Source organism: Schistocerca serialis, chromosome 2 (genome assembly GCF_023864345.2).
Source record: "Schistocerca serialis cubense isolate TAMUIC-IGC-003099 chromosome 2, iqSchSeri2.2, whole genome shotgun sequence".
Taxonomy (NCBI): Eukaryota; Metazoa; Arthropoda; class Insecta; order Orthoptera; family Acrididae; genus Schistocerca; species Schistocerca serialis.
In genome coordinates, this window is record NC_064639.1 from 350,106,553 (window position 1) to 350,128,083 (window position 21,531).

Genomic DNA, 21,531 nt, shown 5'->3' on the forward strand with positions numbered 1-21,531 from the left:
CATGATGTGTTTGCGTGTGTGTGTCTGGGCGTGTGTGTATGTGGGTCTGTTGCTGACAAAGGCCTCAATGGCTGAAACCTATAATTGTGTGACTCTTTTTGTTGTGCCTATTGTGACTCACCATCTCTGCTATACGGTGAGTGACGACTTTCCTTTCTAATATATCTATGGACCGATCTGTCTCTTATTTAAAATTCTGCTGATGACTTCTTCACTCATGAATGTAGGATAGGAAAAGGAATTTTGTATTGCCCTTCATGTGGGCACTGGTTTTTCTTTGTGTTGTTACTGCAATAGTATGTCATGGTTGCAAAGAGTTAAACTGCATTGGTGATGTTTATAGTCAGCAACCAGTTGTGGCTCCAAGCATTAGTGCAGTGTAAATCTTATTGAAGTTTCTACAATTTTCACGTGAGACCATTGCTTTAGGAGCTACAGTATAACCTGTAAACAATGCTAGAGAGCCATTAAGATTACCTTATGCAAATGTATTTCAATTTTTGTCTTATTTTACACCATTGGTGACTATTTCATTTAGACTGTGTGAAAGAAACAGAATGTATATCAGATATTTTGTAATTGTGGATTATGTATTTACTTTTTATTACATTTCACATCTACAGGGATATCACTATGAGTCTACATAAAAATCAGTGTTTCTGAACTGCAGAATTTATATGCTCTGAGCACATTTGCTCCTGTAACACTTCCCTGGTGCCTGTCAGTCTGCTCCTCCTCACCTTCCCCTTACCAGCACTCAAGGATTCCCTTTTTGGCTACACTGAGCTGAAAGAACTAGCTCTTACATGGTTAAGAGTGGGAAATTCCCCCTTGGTTTTCTCAAGTGGTGGGAGAACACAGTAGTGTGTGAAATGTATTGAACATAGGTGTCAATAACCCTACTTTAATAGGTGTGTTTTATTTTCTGAGATGGAGGCTGGTCTGTGTCTTCCTCAAACCTGACCATTATTTTAAACGACAATGTGACTAGTGTGTAGAGGTTTTAAGCTTTTGTGTGTTGCCTTGCCTTCTTCCTAAAACATATGAAATGGAGATTTTAGTGTGTTACAGAGTGTCTGCGTCACCTGTTATTATAAAGTGGTCAGCCAGACACTATTTTTGTTATAGTGCCATAAATTATAACTGGCAGTCACATGATTAGACAGGCACTGTTTCAGAAATATTAGGAATTTAATTTTGGGTTCAGCATTCAATTTTCAAACCTGCATGCTATTGGTATTTGCCTGCTTATTTTTTCAGTGTCCATATCCTTATTTGTTTCAAATGCCCTAAGTGCACAAATATTATGAATGATTCAGTAACAGTGTTGCCAATGTCCACTTTCTCCTTTTTGGTGTAATACCACATTTCAGTTTAACCTGACTGTATTTTGATTCTTTTCACATGGAGAGACATACCATGTACTGCATGGGAATTTAATGTGGTAGTTTCCCGTTACTTTCCACACAGGGAGTAGTATGCCCAATCTAATATCAGCCACTCATTATGAGTCTGACACTGTCTGTAGCTGCCCCTCTGGGGCACAGTCGCTACTTCTACTCTTTTTGTACCCAAAGAGAAAAGGTGCCTCTTCCACCAGCTTCTCAGTTCTGAAAGACTCTTTCTCCACTGTCGCTGCTGTTGAGGTCTTATACATATAACAGGAAATGACAGGAAAAGGACATGGTAAGCACAGGTTTGGGATAGGAAAGGGAGAGCAACAGGCTGTTGTGGGACACACTTTGTCTGGCTCCTCCCATTTGGCCTGTCCAGCTTGGGTGACCCTTCTGATAACTAAGCTACTGCCGGCATAGCCCTCCAGACCCAGAGCACACAAACCTCCTCGCCCACACAGACAGTGCTACGTTAAGGTGGTGTCCCCTGAGGAGGTATGTCTCTCCATGTGAAAGATTCCGGAGATAAAACTTCCCCTCATTGAGATCTCTGGGAGGGGAACACATTGTGAGTAGACACATTCAAAAGGAAGAAAGGTACAGTGAAGGAAGGAAAGATAAGGATTGGAACATGGAATGTGAGGACACTGCTGCAAGCAGGAAAGCTAGAGAATACAAAACAGGAGATGAAAAGGAACAGATTAGATGCTCTTGGTTTGTGTGAAATGAGATGGGGAGAGAATGGGGAGATAGAAAGTGGAGATTATAAGCCCTTTTACTAAGGAGAAATCAAGAGGGTGTAAACGGAGTAAGAATATTGATAGGGCAAAAGCTGAAAAATAAGGTAATGGAGGTACAATATCTTGATGGAAGACTGCTGATGATACAACTGAAGGGTAGTTCAAAAGATTTGGTGTTAATACAGGTATATATGCCAAGCAGCCAACATAGAGGTGAGGAAGTCGAAGAATATTATGAGAAAATACAAGAACTCATCGAGAAAGAAAATAGTAATGCCTGCATTATCATCATGGGTGACTGGAGTGCAGTGGTGGGTGAAGGAAGAGATTAAGATAGAGTAGGAAAATTTGGATTTGGAATAAGAAGTAAGAGAGTTGAATGGCGAATTAGTTTCTGTAAAGAAAATTCATTAGCATTGGGTAACACATTTGAACACCCCAAAAGGAGAGGTTACACATACATATCAAATTTGAATAGGGAAAGATATCAGTTGGACTACATCCTGATACAAAAAAAGTTTAGGAACTTTTTGAAGAATGCCAAAGCTTATCTAGGAGCAGAAATAAATTCGGACCACAACCTAGTAGTGGGGGAAATACAAGTGAAGTTGAAAAAAGTCTGGAGAGGTAAAGTAAAAGAAAGACTAAATATAGAAAGACTCAGAGAGGTAGGAAAGGCATCAGATTTGGAAAACAGATTTATGGAAAAATGGGAAAGAGGTGGTGTTGATGAAAGTGTTAAAAAATGCCGTGTGGCTAGGGCCTCCCGTCGGGTAGACTGGTCGCCTGGTGCAAGTTTTTCGAGTTGACGTCATGACGGCGACTTGTGTGTTGATGGGGATGAAATGATGATGGTAAGGACAACATAACACCCAGTCCCTGAGTGGAGAAAATCTCCGACCCAGCCGGGAATCGAACCCAGGCCATTAGGTATGACATTCCGTCGCGCTGACCACTCAGCTACCAGGGCTGGACGATGAAAGTGTTAATGACAAATCGATAAAAATGAGGGAAGGGCTCATGGACTCTGCCAAAGAATTAATAGGAATTGGAGTATCCCAAAGTACCAGGAAAGAATGGATATCAGAAAACATGTTGAAAAAGATGGAAGAGCAGAGAAAGTGGAAAAATGTAGAAACTGAAGAAGACAAAAAGAGGTACAGGAAACTGAATAATGAATTAAGAAGAGAAACTGAAGAAGCAAGGGGAAAATGGATGAAACAGAAATGCGACAAAATAGAGAAAATGGAGAAAGAGGGAAGGTATGAAATGATGTGTAGACTGGCTAGTGAGATAGATTTTGAATGTAGAAGATAGAAGAATAACATGGAAATAGAAAGAGAAGGTGGTACTCTAGCAGAAGAACCACAGGAGGTTTTGAACAGATGGCAAGAATATATTGAATGTCTGTATAAGGGAGATGAAATACAAAGTGAAATAAAGGTTGTAGAGGAGCAATATGTGCTGGAAGATGGAAAGGGATTCACCATCTTGGAAGCAGAAGTAGAAAAGGCGCTGAAGAAGATGAAGGATAGGAAGGCATGTTGAATAAATGATTTGCCAGCAGAACTGTTGAAGAGGCTAGGTAACAAGGCAAGAAAAGAAATAGTCTACCTCTGTAACGAGATATATGACAAAGGGGAATGGCCTGAGGACTTCCTTGCAACAGTTATGATACCAATAGAGAAAAAGAGAAACACTAAAAAATGTGAAGAGCATAGGACCATCAGTCTAATTTCTCATGCAGCTAAAGTATTGCTGGGAGCGTTGAATAGAAGGCTATATGGCAAGCTGGATAGAGGGATTGCAGAGGAGCAGTTCGGATTTAAAAGAGGAAAAGGAACAAGAGATGCTATTGGCCTGTTACAAACTATAAGGGAAAGATGTATGGAAAAAGGAAGAGAAATCTTTGCTGTTTCCATATATTTAGAAAAGGCTTTTGACAGAGTTCAATGGAACAAGCTGAAGGATATTTTGAAGAAGAAAGGAATAGATTGGAGAGAGAGACGACTGATACAGAATCTATATTTACACCAGAAAGTAAGGATAATGATTGGAAATGAAATGTCAGAAGGAAGCAGCATTGAACGAGGTGTTAGACCAGGTTGTTGCCTTTTCCCACTGTTGTTTAATGTATACCTTGAAGAGATTACTGCAAAAGGCTTAGATGGGAAAAGAGGAATATGTATTGGTGGAAAGAGCATAGAATGTATAAGATTTGCTGATGACATGGTATTAGTGGCAGAATATGAGTGGACAATGAATAACAAGTTGAAAGATCTGAATGAAGCTTGTATGGAATATGGGATGCAAATAAACACAGCAAAAACAAAGAGTATGGTCATCAGTACAAGATGCAGGCTGTCTACTATTAAAATAGGACAATCTGCCATTAGCCAAGTAAATGCATTGAAATATCTTGGAAGCACAATAACTGATGGCTTGAGATGTCACCAGGAGGTGTAAACTCAAATTGCCATAGTGAAGGAGGCATTCAACAGAAAGAGGAGACTCTTATGTGGCAAATTAGATATAGGTCTAAGGAAAAGGCTTGGCAAATGTTTTGTCTGGAGTGTGGCACTATATGGGGCAGAAACATGGATATTGAGATGAAAGGATTAAAAAAGGTTAGAAGCATTTGAGATGTGGATGTGGAGGAGAAGGGAGAGAATAAGCTAGATGAGAAGAGTGAGTAATGAAAGAGTATTGGAAAGGGTTGGTGGGAGAAGATGTCTGCTGAAGGTTGTAAGAGAAGGATAAAGAACTGGTTGGGACATTCATTGAAAAGGTAGTGCTTGCTAGCAGATGCTTTGTAAGGACTGGTTTGTGGGAGAAGACTGAGAGGAAGGAGGAGATACAAGATGATAAACAACATAAAGAGAAGAGGAAATTATGCAGACATGAAGAGGATGACAGAAGACTGTACAGCCTGGAGAACTATGATGTGAAAACCTGCCTTTTGACAGAAAACTGATGATGCTGATGATATTTAGATTTGGTGCAATCACAAATCAATTGAGCTTAAGATAAAACCAATTTAAGATTACTCCCCAATCAATCCAATTCAGTGAAACAGCAAATGATTTTTATTTTATGAAATGGAAATCTTTTTCCTTAATCATGAACTTCCAATTCCTTTCTAATTCAGTCTATGCACTTTTTCTGTAGATCCCATCATTAAGGAAAATTAGCAGGAATGTAAGTCGAGTTTTACTAACAAAGGAAATATGTTTTTGGAAACTTATTCTGTACATTGCTTTAACAATTAATATGGTAATACAAAGCCCTGGTAGAATGTAAATAAAATAAGAGTAAAGATAACAACTCACTGAATAGTGGAGGAATCATTTCCTTCAACCCACATCAGTGAAAGTAATGTTCTGAAACCCACCCAGCCTACAGAATGACCATGTCCATCCCTATTCCATTCTTCTCTCAATCTTGCACACTGTGAGTCATTCCCTTGTGCATGACCCAGGTGCAAGACCTGTCTCATACACCTGTCTGCCACCTCTTCCTGCAGTCCAATCACAGTCATTTCTACCCAATAAATGGTTGGACCACATGTGAAAGCAGCTATGTCATATAGCAGTTGTTGTTCAGCATTCTAAGAAGGCATGACAGGTAATCAACTGTCTGCTCACATGAATGAGCACCATGAAACTGTGGCAAGCTTGAGCACACAGTTTCTGAACATGCTGAACACTGCATCACAGATGACTTCAAACAGCTGTTTCACTGTGCATGCCATTTGAATACCCTCTTCTACTACAAGTTTCCCTGATCTAGACAGGTGAGAGTTATCTCTCCCACATTTCCGGTGTTCTTGCAATCCTCTGGGACTAAATCTCCTCTAAGCTGTTTCCATGTACTGCCTTCTCCCGTCACTCTTCCCCCCCCCCCCCCCCACCTCGCCAACTCCCAAGCTTCTCCATGCAGGCGTTCTCTCTCCTTACCCCCCCCCCCCCCCCCCCACCACCACCACCACCACCACCATCCTCCATCCTCTCTCTGTCTCTGACTCTCTCCCCTCTTTCCCTTTTCACATCTCTCACCTTGTCTCTTCCCCTCCCTATCTACATCTCCAACCCCACAGTCATCTCTTCCCCCCCCCCCCCCCCCCCCCTTTCCTCTCTCTCTCCACCTCTTTCTGTATCTCTTATATGCTCTACCACTCAGAACACCTTTAGTCTTCTTGTGCAGCTGCTCAGTCATCTGTCTTTCCTGCTCCTGCCTTCCACTACCTTACTACTCTTCTTATTGCCTCATGCATCCTTCCCCAATGCCTCCCAACATACATCAGATTGGGAAACTGTTCTCAGTAATGAATATTCAATAATCAGTGTCACCATGGCTGTGGTAGTGTGTGTTTGGGTGCTGTGTGCCTATGTGCCACACATCATATAGTTACACAGTTGTCTTTCCTTTATTTTTTGAGTTACACATAAATTATTTACATTAATGACTAAATATCACTGAACTGCTTCATACTCCTTATGCTTGCACAGGATAAAAATAATCTGCCCACTGGTAAAGGCGCTACTTTGAAGACAAAAATGCTGCTACTTCAGTATACAAAGTATCTAAGAGTTTACATATGACAGCTCACATAAAAATTGCAAGTGCATACTGGTATTTATCATCTTGGTCAGAAAACTGCCAGTTATTGGATAATGTTCCTGCAAAATTAACGAAAATAGGAATGATAATTTATTTCCAAAATGTCACCTCCTGGATCATGTCATAGATATTCAGCAAATAAGCTAGAATCTGGAAAATATTCATGCAATGGCGCGTTGCTCAACATCAAAAAATCATGGACAGCTAAAAGCATTTCTAGTGCTTCAGAATGAGATTTTCACTGTGCAGGAGATCTTCTGTAAAGTTTGGAAGGTAGGAGATGATATACTGGCAGAAGTAAAGCTGTGAGTACCGGGCGTGAGTCGTGCTTCGGTAGCTCAGATGGTAGAGCACTTGCCTGCGAAAGGCAAAGTCCCGAGTTCGAGTCTCGGTCGGGCACACAGTTTTAATCTGCCAGGAAGTTTCATTTCTAGTGCTAGTTGCTTTCTACTGGGGATTTAGAGAAGGACTTTCTGTGAATGTACCACAGTTATTAAAACTTTCAAAGCACTAAAACATTTGGAAGTGATATAAAATATATGATAAAGGCATTTAAAAAATGTTAACAAGAAATTATTGAGGCTGATAAGTCTTAGCACCAAAATTTTGCTGAAGATTTCCATCTAGTCATGGACACCTCTAATTACATGCTTGAATTTTATTTAAGCACTGTAAGGTAATAGACTACAGGAAACTCTTCCAAGATTTTATTGGCAAAATAATGTATGCTGTCTGTGGAGAGAGTACTTCATGGAAGAGAAACTGGAAGGTGAATAGAGGTGGGGGGGACTAAGAATGTGATATATATTGGAAACTGATTTAAAAAATTACTGCTTGAATAATTAAAATGGAAATTTTGAAAGAATGATTTTAAAAAAAAGTTGGAAGATGCACCTATCCTGAGTGAACTTTAACTGGCTCTGATATAAACAGACCCTCAATATTCAATACAAATATTCAGCATTTAACATTTGTAAATTTACATACATACTTTTCTTGTTACTGCTATTGTGCATGGAGATTGGTATGACAATAATGGTCCCGGATCACCCCACCTCTGCCCACACAAATTCTTCTTGTTAGCATTGATCCTCTTGATGCAGGATTCTTAGTGCATCACAGAGAGATGAACAGATAGGTATCATCACCATGAAAATACAAATCAATTCTGCTATTTTGATAAAACTTTTTAATGTACAATTGGAATACACATTTTTTAACAATATCAATTTGCCAGAAGTCGCACTGCATCTGCCCGCTATCACGTATAGACACAGACAGACAAATCTAAATCAATTAAAAAACTGAAGAGCATCTCTTTACCTCTTTTGTTTTTATGCCAATGTTATCTAAGGTACAAAATTATTATTATTATTATTATTATATATACTTTGCACTGACATCATATGGAGGTGCACAGTGTCTGAGCTTATTTCTCTTTTCATGAGTCGATAACCCGAGCCGGTATGGGCATAGCCTTTATTTTTCAGGCATTCGAGTTATCCTCTATGATATAAATTAAGATTAAAATTAAGAAATTTAAACAGAATCAAATATAAAGAATGCATAACATCTGGCACTTAAGTACAATGGGCAAGGAAGAGCCAGCTCTGTATGTAATCTGTAGCAGCACACAGCTTGATGTTCATTGCTGTCCCTGCTCACTTTTACATGTTTAATACAAAGTCAGAGTGCCTGTCTCACACATCCACCAATTTATATAGGCATATCAGCTCCCTTAACACATACATACATAGGTTTTCCTTCCTAACAAAGTGCTTGCTGTAAGTGCATAGTCCGATTATTGTCAGTCAGTATCTGCCCAGTGTTTAGCTTGCAAAGCATGTGCACACAGCTTGATGTCCATCGTTGTCCCTGCTCACTTTTACATGTTTAATACAAAGTCAGAGTGCCCGTCTCACACATCCACATAGTCTTTACTGCACAAATTCATGAAGCTCACATCCAGTGGCATGATGCTCCATGAAATCTTCAATGCGGTGACAACTAGTTTCCATATCAGCGGCCCGAGGAAAGTATTTCACCTCATTGCTCACTTTTATTCAGTGGGAATATACTTCTGACATCTGCCGGCAAGGTAAGTTTCTTGCCACTTCTATGACATAGTTGAGCACAGAAAATTCATGTTACACGAAGTAATGTCATTTTGTAGTTCATTACCTGCACACCCACATATCTTACATGCACACTTAACACTTTGCAGGCAGGTTTTGTGCGTTTTTGCATTTTGTTTTTGAGTGTCTTTCATACCATTGCATTACACAGAGTTTTTGTAGTGTCCTTTCCACATACTATACACATGACAAAAAAAATTAAAATACAGCCACAAAAATAAACTTATCCTACTCATTTCCTGACATGCAATTATTGCAGTTTATATACATTACAGTCTGATTGTCATTTTGTTTAGTACATTTTATTAAATTATAATTTTGTTACATTGTTCAATTCTAATTATATGAGTACATTTCTTACTCTCATTTGGCTTTACATTCTTTATATAACATTCATACAACAACAGATTCTTTTTTTCATTTATGGCATAAATTGACATACATTACCTTTCAATTCACTGTGACTTCTTGTCAGAGCATATTTATCAAGTTCAAAGAATGAAAAAAGTAAACGACAGTAACTACAACAGATCCTATGCGCTGCTTAAATAACTATGCGTGGCCTTGCCTCTCTAGCATTCTCCAGGAAGGATCTACACACTTAAGAGTTGAGGAAATTTCACAGAAAGGCATTTTTGTGCTCAGTTACATATTGTTACTAGATTTAATTGTGATCCCCAGAACAAAATAGTTTGTTGTTTATAAACATATCTCAAACCTGATGACACCATTCGTATCGAATACTTATTCAGTGTTTAGAGTGCACCTCAGTATTTAATTGTTATGTTCATCCTATAAAGGATAACCATTTCATATGCCAAGGTATACAGTGTTGTATCATCAATACTATATGTCATGTACAATGAGTGTAAAATAGTGTTTATACAAGTAACAAATTTGCAAAAAAAGTTCAATGTAAATCAGGTGTTTGGTACTTTCATGAGTAGTCAACACTCACAGTAGTTGGGTTTCAGCCCCTTGATTATTCGGCAGTGTTCCGCCTTAGTTTAGCCTCGTGATATACGACATACTGCAACTGTATACTTCTACACATATTTTCACATTATCACATCTCATAAAATTACTTACTGCATCATGCACAGAGACATTTCAAACAATCATTTTTCTCTGTGCTAGGAAGAAACTAATAACTGGTACCTTCTGCCATGCACCTCATGGTTGTTTGCAGATGATAGATGTAGATGTGGATGTCAATAACATTTTAAGATATTTTCCTTTTTTTATTCATACCTCAATGACATTTTGAATTTTTTGCCATCTCTGGCAGATCATGAGGTATGTCTTGACTCTGTGTTCAACACCCTTGATCATCATGGCATTGAGACAAATATGAACAAGCGACAATTATTCCAGGAAGAAGTCATATTTCTAGACACATGGTCAATGCCTCTGGGGTCTGACCTACCACAGAAAAAACAACAATGTTTCGAGCTCTGCTTCAACCGTGAACCTGCAGAGAATTAAGGTGATCTGTGGGAATGATCAACTTTTATAGGTGACACCTATTCCAGGCTGTGGCAATTCTAGCTCCTCTCATGGATGTACTGGCAGGCAAAAACAAACTTGGTAGCCAGATGCTGATGTGGACTGTGGAAATGCTTAGGGATTTTGATAACATCAAACTGTCCATCCAGCAGGCTGTGACTGTAGCACATCCTGTAAGTGACGTTCCCTTGACTATCACTACTGACACGAGTGATATGGCTATCAATGTAGTGCTGCAACAACTAGTCATTGCTGTCCAACAAGTGTTGTGATCCTTTTCTCAGAAACTTATGGAGTTCCAGCACAAATGAGCACTGAGAACTGTTAGCAGCATACACTTGGATTTGGTCAGCCAGCTGCCTGATTCTTGTGGATGTAAGTTTATTTTATCGCCTATCAATTGCTTAATGTGTTGGGTCCAGGTATCATGGCTGAGGTAACAGCTAAGACTTTTTGTTCATGTTTTTGGATCTCACGTTTTGGTTGTCCTGCCACCATAATGACAGACCAAGGCAGTCAGCACTCTTCAAAGCATTATGCAGCTTTTGTGGAGTACAATGTCTTTGCACCACCACTTATCACCCATACACCAATGGGCTTATGGAGCAGTGGCTCGGCAAACTTTGGCATTGCTGTTGTGCGATGGCAGACATTGGTCAGAGGCCCTTCCATGGCTTCTTCATGCTGTTCACAGTGCTTTCAAAGAGCACCTTCAGGCTTTGCTGGCAGAAATCCTATACGGTAAAATGTTAAACCTCCCAGACGAATTCATCAATCCTTTGACACCATCTGACAGAGCTGAACTGCCAGCAATGGTTCAATGAGTCAGGCAAAATATATCAACCATTAGGATGCCCCCTCCACAGTATCATTAATTTCCCAAAGTTTTTGTACACTAAGATTTGACGATGTGCGCATATGTGAGATTACATGATGACACTATGTGGTCATCATTTCAGCCACCTTACTCCGGCCCTTACAAGGTCCTATAGAGGGATGACCCTGCATTTGATATCCCTCTCCAAAACAAGTTCACACTAGTTTCAATACACAGAATCAAAACCACTTGGGTCTAGAGGTCAGAGGACGACCAACCGCGACTATGACACAGTTTGCAGCATTGACGATCACTACAGAAAGCAGCGTCTTCCACCTCATCTCCATCCAGACTAACTGTCCACACCCCTGCAGTCAGCTTTGACTGCCCTCTCTGCCTCTCTCCCCACCTCAAGGATTGCATCACACAGTAAAAGCAGCTGTTATGCCTTCTCTAGTGCTCCATACTTGGATGGAATACACATTCTTGGGAATTTCCCTCTAGCAGGATGCAACTGAGTGATGAACCAGTATCAATATAGAGAATACATAAACTCAGTAAAAAAGGTAATGACTTTTGTGTTTAAGCTGTCTGGTTTTGGGGTTTTATTGTTAGATGCCCATGCTGCTTCATTTAATAGCAATAAACCACTATTCACACTGTATACCGAGTTAGTGCTTCATTCTACATGAGTGCTGCTACACATTACGTACAGAGCTGGCTCTTCCTTGCCCATTGTACTTTAGTGCCAGATGTTATGCTTTCTTAATATTTGATTCTATTTAAATTTCTTAATTTTACAATGATACCTGGTCATGACAACAAAGGGCATTGTACACATAAAATACAACTGACCCATGTTACAGTTGTACACCTCATTCACTTGAAATGTGCAATGAGCAGTCACATCTCTGCTTTAAAACTCTCCAGATCTGCAATGGCTATCACTGTATCACCAGGGTACTGCACAATTGCAGCAATGATCCAACCATTTCCATGAGAAGCTGCATCATTGTTCATAGCTGTAAAGTTCAGAACACATCCACAAAACTTTGATGGCCCTTGCTGAATCACTTGTGCTCCATCTTTACTACTCGTAGTAACTTCTGTATCATCAGTGGTATTATACGCCATCAGGCACGAACATTTACATCTCCTCCTACAACATGGCGTCTCCATTCACCATCCAGTGCTGTTGCACACACAGCTGCATGATGACTGACACCATCCTTCCAGATTCATTACACCTATAGCCTCACTGCAGCCTTTGGCCTTATCAACTTGATTGAAAATAAAATGGCTGGTGACTCTAAGCAGAATTAGAGAGTCACGCGAGCATCACATCCAAACTGACATCAGCACAGTACTGCGCATGTGCACATCATGCACTGCAGCTCACAGAGATGCCCAGAGGTGCCTCACACAGAGAGTATCCCAAGGTGCCCTTGAGTGCTACAACACCAGGAAGAATCACTTCTTGGCTTTTGGCAAGATCAATGTTTAGTATGTATTTTTATTTTTTTATTTTATTTTTTTTTTTTTTTTTTTTTTTTAATTTCATGGGAGATAAGGAAAGGAAAGGTAATTCATTTCAGTTCTTATAGTAGAAGGTAACATCACCAGAAACTTGAATTTTTTTCTCAGTGAGCTGCAGCATTCGATCTGCAATTGTGCAATACTGCGCTGACATCTCTATTTCTACTTAGAGTTGCATGTGATTTTACTTGTGGCTGGAAGATGATAAGGCTGAAGGCTGCTGTGAGGCTATACGTGTAATGAATCTGGAAAGACAGCATCAGTCATTGTGCAGCTGCGCTTGCAACAGCATTGGATGGCAAATGGAGATGCCACATTATCAGAGGAGATTTAGGCGTTCTGAGCTGATGGTGTATAAGGCCATGGATGATAAAGAAGTTACTACTAGTAGTAAAGTTGGAAGGCAAGTAATTCAGCAAGGGCCATCCATGTTTTGTGGGTGTGTTCTGAATTTTATACTTACGAAGAATGATGCAGCTTCTCATGGAAACGATGGGATCACTGATGCAATTGTGCAGTATCCTGGTGATACAGTGAAAGCAGTTGCAGGTCTAGGGAGTATTAATAGCAGAGATGTGATTGCTTATTGCACATTTCAAGTAAACAAGGTGTACAGCTGGAACATGGGTCAGAAGTATTTTTCGTGTATAATGCCATTTGTTGTTATGACCAGGAATCATTGTAAAATAAATGAGTCATAGTCTATTGGTTTAAAGATGATGCTGTCTATAAAAAAAATATAGAGTCTGATGATACAGCTGAGATTTGTCTGCTGTAGAAGAAAACAAAGATTCGGAATGCTATAGGAATATGCGTAGAAAGTTCTCATTTAACTTGTTGCCTCAAATTCAGATAAAATACAAAGCTTTTGAAGAGTGCTTCCATCACCATCATCACAGCTAAATCTGACTGTCATGAATCTGGCAGGGCTCCCACTTTTATGCCCAGAGGACGGCATCTAATTTGCTGGTTTACATTACAGAGATGGCACATGCTGAGGTGGCACTCTCTGTGTCCATAGGTTGTGTTTGCTATTGCTGTCCAGTATCACTTGCTGTGCCACCATTTACATCAAATGATGAACTATAAGAACTCTTCCTCTGTGCTCTTTCTTTATCAAGTGCATCCTTCCATGCATTGCTAAATGCGCAGCCAGTGTATTGAATATTATGGTGCAGATAGTTAACCAAGAAGTTTTTATCCAAGGACTCCATCATGAAAGACTTCGTAGCCATTGTGGGAATATATTTAAGAAATAGTTAACTTTATCATTTATACTCTCTGGTTTGAAAATTGCCATCATGGGCTGATAAATGACTTGCTATCACTCTTACTTATAGATCACAGAAGACAGGCAGGTCTAGAAACAAATTGTTAATGATTGTTACTATGTGACACACAACCTTTGTGGCCATCAAGGTGATGAATAATCTGAAGCTGTACATCAACCACTCAAAATGCCCTCAGAATGGTAATCAACAAAAATTTTAAACAATTGGTCTCCAGTCAAGTCTGCATAATCGTAATTATACTTTGTCTACTGTATCTGTGTAACAAAAATGATGATACTCACTGCTGGTAGCCTGTAAACCATCTGTAACAAAGTATTTGAAGATCAAGCAATGGAGAATCCAGGATGGAAAATTGACAATATTATGAAAAGGATAGTTGCTACTCACCATATAGTGGATGTGCTGAGTTGCACATAGGCACAACAAAAAGACTGTCAAATAAAGCTGTTCACCAAACAGGGCTCCATCAGAATTACAAAACAAACACACACACACACACACACACACACACACTCTCATGCAAACGCAACTCACACACATGTGGCCACAGTGTCTGGTTGCCAAGGCCAGACTGTAAGGCCAGACTGTGACCAGCTGTGCATGATGAGAGAACAAACTGGGTGGCGGATGTAAGGAGAAGGCAGAAGTGTGTGTGTGTGTGTGGGGGGGGGGGGGGGGGGGGGGATAAGAGGAAAGGGGTGGAGCACAGTATATATAAAAAAAGAAAAAAAAGGCTGTAAGAGTGATAGCTAAGGTAAACAGGAGATAACCTTGTGGAGAAATTGTCACAAAATATAAAATACCAACTATCTACTCTATGTACATCCTGCAGATAATAATGTTGGTGAAACAAAATACAGAATATATAGTAACAAACAGTTATGTACATAGGTACAATACATGGGGAAGGGAATACTTTCACAGAATTGCAAGTAAAAAACAGGCTGCAGACTGTAGTCCACAAATAATAAGTACCATCTTTTATAAGAGACTTCCATCTGACCTCAAGACAGATAATTTAAACACTTTAATGAATAAACTTAAGCATTTTTTTAATAGACAGAAGCCGTTATTCAGTAGAAGATTTCAAGTTGTAATCTCCCATTGTAAAACAGTGTACCTAGCATAAGTTTGTTTTTGCAACACAAAAATGATAATTTATGATCTTCACACACTAAACTAATGTATGTATTTACATTTCAAGTTGTAAAGTCTCTCTGTAAAATAGTGTATATGGTATAAGGTTGTTTTTGCATTTAAAAAATGATAATTTCTGACCTGAAATATTTATATCAATGTGTGCACTTATGTGTGTTAACTAAACCTTCGTAAAAGTGAACTACAATCTATGACAATGTCCAAGAACTCATTGTTATATGGACAGCAAACTAACAAATAAACAAAAAGTGCTGCTTGTGGAGCATACAGGGATGAGGTGGGGAGGTTAAACAGAGGGCGAAAGAGATATGGGGGTGGGTTCAGAGGTAAAGGAGAGAAGTAAAAGGACTGTGGGTGTGTTAGTGGAATAGAGGGCTATCTAGTGCTGTAAAAGGAAAAGGGAAGAGGATAGGTGGGTAAAGGACAATGGCTAACAAATGTTGATACCAGAAAGGTTATGGGAACATAGGATATACTGGAGGGAGAATTCCCACCTGCACAATTCAGAAAAGCTGGTGTTGGTGGAAGGATCCAGATGGCACAGGCTATGAAGCAGTCATTTAAATGAAGAATGTCAGTGTGCTCAGCAGCTGTGGGGTCCAGCTGTTTCTCGGCCACAGTTTGTTGGTGACCATTCATGTGAACAGACAGCTCACTGGTTGTTAAGCCCACATAGAATGCAGCATAGTGGTTCCAGCTTAGCTTGTAGATCACATGACTGGTTTCATAGGTAGCCCTTCGTTTGATGGGATAGGTGATTCTTGTAGAGTAGGTGGTGGTGGTAGGATGTACAGAACAAGTCTTGCATCAAGGCCTGATATGGGGATATGTCCATTAGGCAAGGGATTGGCAGCAAGGGTTGTGCGGTGATGGACAAAGATATTGTGCAGGTTCTGTGGGTGGTGGAATAACACTGTGGAGGGAGCAGGAATGATAGTGGGTAGGACATGCCTTATTTCAAGACACAGTGAGAAGTAATCAAAACCTGGTGTTGGTGGGAAGGATCCAAATGGCATAGTCTGTGAAGCAGTCATTGAAATGCCAAATGTCATGTTAGACAGTGTGCTCAGTGACTGGATAGTCCACATGTTTCTTGACCACAGTTTGTCAGTGGCCATTCATGTAGACAAACAGCTTGTTGGTTTTCATGCCCACAAAGAATGCAGCACAGTGGTTGCAGCTTAGCATTTTCTCCGCCACAGTTTTGACTACCTCTTGTTCTGCCCTCAAATGAGGAATGTCCTATCCACTATCCTTCCCACCCCTCCCAAAGCAGTATTTTTCCGCCCACTGGACCTACACAATATCCTTATCCATCCCTGCACAGCCCTTGCTCCCAGCGCCTTGCATCATGGCTCATACCCCTGTAATAGACCTATATGCAAGACCTCTCCCATACATCTTCCCAGTCTGCTCACAAGCATCATTTATCCCATCAAAGGAAGGGCTACCTGTGAAACCAGCCATATGATCTACAAGCTGAGCTGCAACCACTATGCTGCAGTATACGTGGACATGACAACCAACAAGCAGCCTGTCTGCATGAATGATCAGCAACAGATTATGGCCAAGAAACTGCTGGACCACTCAGTTGCTGAGCATGCTGCCCAACATGACCTTCATTTCAATGACTGCTTCACAGCCTTTGCCATCTGTTCCTTCCCACAAACACCAGCTTTTTTTAATCATGCAGGTGAGAATTCCCTCTGCAATATGCCCTATAACTGTCCTAGCCTCAACCTTCATTGGCTAATGAAGGTTGAGGCTTTATCCACCTATCCCCTTCCCTGTTCCCATTGCAGCACTACACAGCCCTCTATAGCACCAATGCAGCCACAATCTTTTTCCTTCTCTCTTTTTCCTCAGAACCCCTCCCCCCCACCTGCCCTCCATCTAACCTCCTGACTTCACCTATCTGCCCTACCCTCTCTACACCTTGCCCTGTAAGCTCCCACAAGCAGCACTTTACCATCCCCAACCCCTGCACTGCAATCCTTCCCCCTCCCCTCCCCTGCCTTCTCCTTATCACCACCACCACCAAGTTTGCTTCTCCCATCATGTGCTACTGCTCGCAGTCTGGTGTTGGCAGTCAGAGACTGTGGTCAAGTGTGTATGAGTTGCATTTGTACATATGTGTGTGTGTGTGTGTGTGTGTGTGTGGTCTAATTCTGATGAAAGCCAGTTTGGCCAAAAGCTTTGTTTGACAGTTTTTTTGTTGTGCCTATCAGCGACTCAGCATCTCCACTATATGGTGAATAACACCTAACATTTTCATAGTATTGTAAAATATTTGAAGAAATGTCCAGCACAATATTAATCAACCAATACAGTCATGCAATTAAATAATATTTTATTAAATTGTGTCCCTCCACAAGTATCTGTTCAGTTTCGGTGATTTCCAAATAAAATTCTGGTAAGCATAGGAAAATTGATGGCATTCCATGTGCTCTTACAGTTTCCAATATACTATTTATACATAAAAATATACGGATGACCTCGAGTGTCACTTACATAAAATCAAATGACTTAAAATGTACAGAACATGTGTGATACGAACTATTGAAACATCTCTCTATGTTTCACAGCTTTAAAGCAATTATTCACTGAAATATAACACTTGAAACTACGCCAAAAGTTTTGAAATGTCATAGCAGCATATTTTCACCCTTCAGCTATGAGGTTTGTATTCAGAAAATATTAAAAGTTCTGTGCTAGAAATTTGTATACCTGCTTTTGATTGTTAAGAAAAATGTGCACACAATATTTACACAAAATACACCAGTTGACATGGACCACTTAGTTTAGTAACGAAAATACTCATTTTTGAAAATACAATTTAATTGGATCGATAAAAAAAATCTAATCACCAAGTGTCAATGGGAGAATACACACACACACACACACACACACACACACACACACACACACACACACACAAAAAAAAGAGGTTTTACTTTGCAACCTTTTGGGGCCAGTGGTTCCTTCTTCCGGCAGAAGGGTTGAAGGTGAAGGAAGAAGGGTGAAGGAAAAGGACTGGAGAGGTTTAGGAAAAGGGGTAGAGTTCAGAAAAGTCACTAACAGGACAGGATGAGAAGGAAAGACTTTTCTCCTCCTGTCTGTTAAGTATCCCTTGACCTGGGGTTCTGGGTGACTTTTCCAAAATCTACCCCATTTTCTAAACTTCTCCAGTCCTTTTCCTTTACCTCTCTTCCCTCCCCTTCAGCCCGTCTGTTGGAAGAAGGAGCCACTGGCTCCAAAAGCTTACAAAGGAAAACTTTTTTTTTCTTAATGTGTGTGTTCTCGTGCAACTACTTGGTGAGTATATTTTTTTATCTTAGAGTTACATTATTACTTAGTTTGTCTTTCATTTCTTGTAACATCAGTTCATTATGTTCTGCATATGTGGAGCATGAACACACTGACAAAATCTCCTCAGGTTATTGCTTTCAGTACACTTTCCGGTGGGCCAAGATTCCAGTATCCCAAGTGCAACATGTTACAAGTGTACTTCCAATTATCCTGTCATAGCACACTAATTTGTCAAGTCTGAAGAGTTTTGATAAGGCATGTTTAAAGTGTAAACATTGGGAGAGGATGTTCACACCAGTTTCAACTCGCTTTTGAGTGCTTTTAAACAACATAATTGGATAGCTGCAGCTTCCTGCACTATCAATAAGAGACAGTCAGTTTCCTTTTGTAAATGATGGTGGGATGTATCTTGAAGATTAAATATTTACTCTCGATGGTGTTCATAGTTTAAGCTGGAGAACAGGATTTTCATGATTGTAATGGCTTGTAATATGAATGGGAAAATATGAGTCTGGTTAATCTGCTGGGTCATGTTCTACTTGAGAACATCTTCAACTATGCTATTACCATCATGGCTCTCAGCACCATATAAACTGTTTCCACATGGTGTTTTGTTAAGGTGATGTTTGCTGGAGAAAGTCTTGTTCATATTTAATTTCTACTTGTGTTCTTCACAGCAAGTATGCATATGTCTACAGCATTTAATCAATGCATAATTATTGTGATTTTAAATTTCAGGGAAACGAAAGGATGACACCCATATCAAAGAAAATTTTGCCTCCAGTATTCCATCACATAAAGAAGACTGAAGCAATAAACTCTCAAGAATAAAACAGATGAAACCACGAATATTCTGAACGATTTTATAAAATAATCTCATAAAATACTGTATACTCAACAAGGCAACTTTTGCTTAAATTGTTTGGTAATTGATAGATCTTTATCAATATCCATACCTAGTTAAAAACAGACAGAGAGAATAAACAGCCCATTGAGAGGCCAGTTCAGTTGTGGTTATATGAGTACCTCATTCTGCTAAACAAATTATATCAGATGTAAGAGAATGAAGTAGTAAACAGGACTAGGAAAGCAGACAGATAAAATAAGGTGACAGTCAAGTCTCATGAGATGGGAGATTATGTACTTGGTGAATACAGGTAATGAAGTTTACTATATCATTGGCAGCAAACTTACTAGTAACTGAACATTAGCTTAAAGCACACAATGAATAGGCAATATATTAAGCAAAACTATGTGTAAGGTGCAATCACAGCATTTTCTTCAAGTGACATAGAAAAGCTGCAACAAATCATATCACCATAAGTAAATATCGATTCATATCATAAAATGCCAAGAACATTAAAACTAGTAAGTAAATGATTTCCTGCTTTTGTCAGTAAGTAGAGGTGGGGGTAACAAACATTCCTTTAAATACTGCACTAAATAAAGAAAAAATATCAGCATTTTTAGGGACACAATTTTTAAAACATTTTAATTAGTGGAGTGGGACTGTCTGCTCATCCATGATCTGGTAACTATATACATACTCAGCCATCAAACATTTCCAACTAATTCTGTACACATTTTCAGATATTTACACAGGAACAACAAGTTGAGAAATGTCTGCAACTCCTGCAGACATGTGTCATAGTGAAGCTGATACTCCTGTAAGAACATAAGTGTCTGGGACAGAGAACAGACAACGGTGGTAGTTAGTAACTTCAGTGTTTTTGTGACAATTGTGTTTAAACTTAAAGCTGACAGTTCCAGATTTTGCCTAGTATGATATGTGCATCCTCATCTGTTCTGTCACTAATGCGAAATATGATAATTCCACTGATATCTACCAAAAACTGTGTCTGATCAATATTTTGACTAACCAAAACTGTTATAAGGTATTTTGGGACTGTGAATAGGCTTCATCAGATCACTGAAAACAAAAGGAGAGGATGACTATTATAGACAATGTGTTTATTGTAAGCAGCCACAAGCCACAAGAAAAATGATTCAGTATCTGAAAAATTTTTGTTGGTATCTTCTTAACCATCTTTCCCATAGCATCAACCAGGCACCAGGTGAGGTGGTGCAGTTTTAAGATACTACTGGACTTGTATATGAGAGGACAGAGCCATAAATCCCTGTTGAAACATATGCACTTTGGTTTTTCATGATTTCCCTAAATCATTTATGGGAAAGACCAGAATGGCTCCTTTGAATAATAACATGACTGATTTCCTTTCCTGTCCTTAGTTATTCTCATGACCTCACTGCCAGAGAAACACTAAAGTCTAACCTTCCTCCTTTCCATACCACCGTAGCACCATGTGACTTCATTTTTTTCCCCTTTGAAGAACACATCAGTGGATAATATTTCAGTGTAATAGTAGGTGAAGAATTCCAAATATCAATGGTCAAGGAAAGTAGCAACAGGGGCATGACCTTGTATTATACAGAGTTGATACCTCAGCTTACCAAATGCTTGAAATATAATGGTAATTATGTGGAAGGGTAATGGTTTGCCTGTGTGATATGGCATGTAGGTTTCATTAACAAATATGTGTTTATTTTGTGTGAGGCATTTGCTTTCCAGACATGCAGTACACTTATGCAGAATTCATATCCACATAACTAGTAGTTGTTGCATTTGTAATCTAGAGAGATTGTAAAAGTGGGCAGCATCTAAATGTAGCGAACACGTTAAAATGCAAGTAATATGTTGCAAACTAATGTATAGCTATGGTACATAAGTGCAGTACAATTAAACCATGTTTCCCACAGTACAGTTAAACCATGTTTCTCTGTTTTCAAAGAAATTTCAGGCTTGGAGCCTATCATCATTAACTGCACGGCATGATATTTTGACTGGACACTTGCCAGTCATCCTCATGTGAGCCACTGAATACTGATGAAAACTTCTCGCATTCCATAGTTTATTAGCATACTGTGTGTATTCCATGCATAACTTATGATCGTGGCAACAGAGTGACCACGCACTTGGTGGACAGCACCCTCGCTGGTGGAATT

General features: G+C 39.6%; 1 protein-coding gene across 1 annotated transcript in view; it reads left to right on the top strand.

Annotated features, from left to right (window-relative positions):
• Positions 1-19,472, top strand: part of LOC126457155 (dynein regulatory complex protein 1) — a 361,903-nt gene extending 342,431 nt beyond the window's left edge. The window contains exon 15 of the mRNA XM_050093233.1: positions 19,246-19,472. Coding sequence (XP_049949190.1) covers positions 19,246-19,338 — 93 coding nt within the window. The 3' untranslated portion in view covers positions 19,339-19,472. The remainder of the gene's footprint in view (positions 1-19,245) is intronic.
• Positions 19,473-21,531: the final 2,059 nt, after the last annotated feature.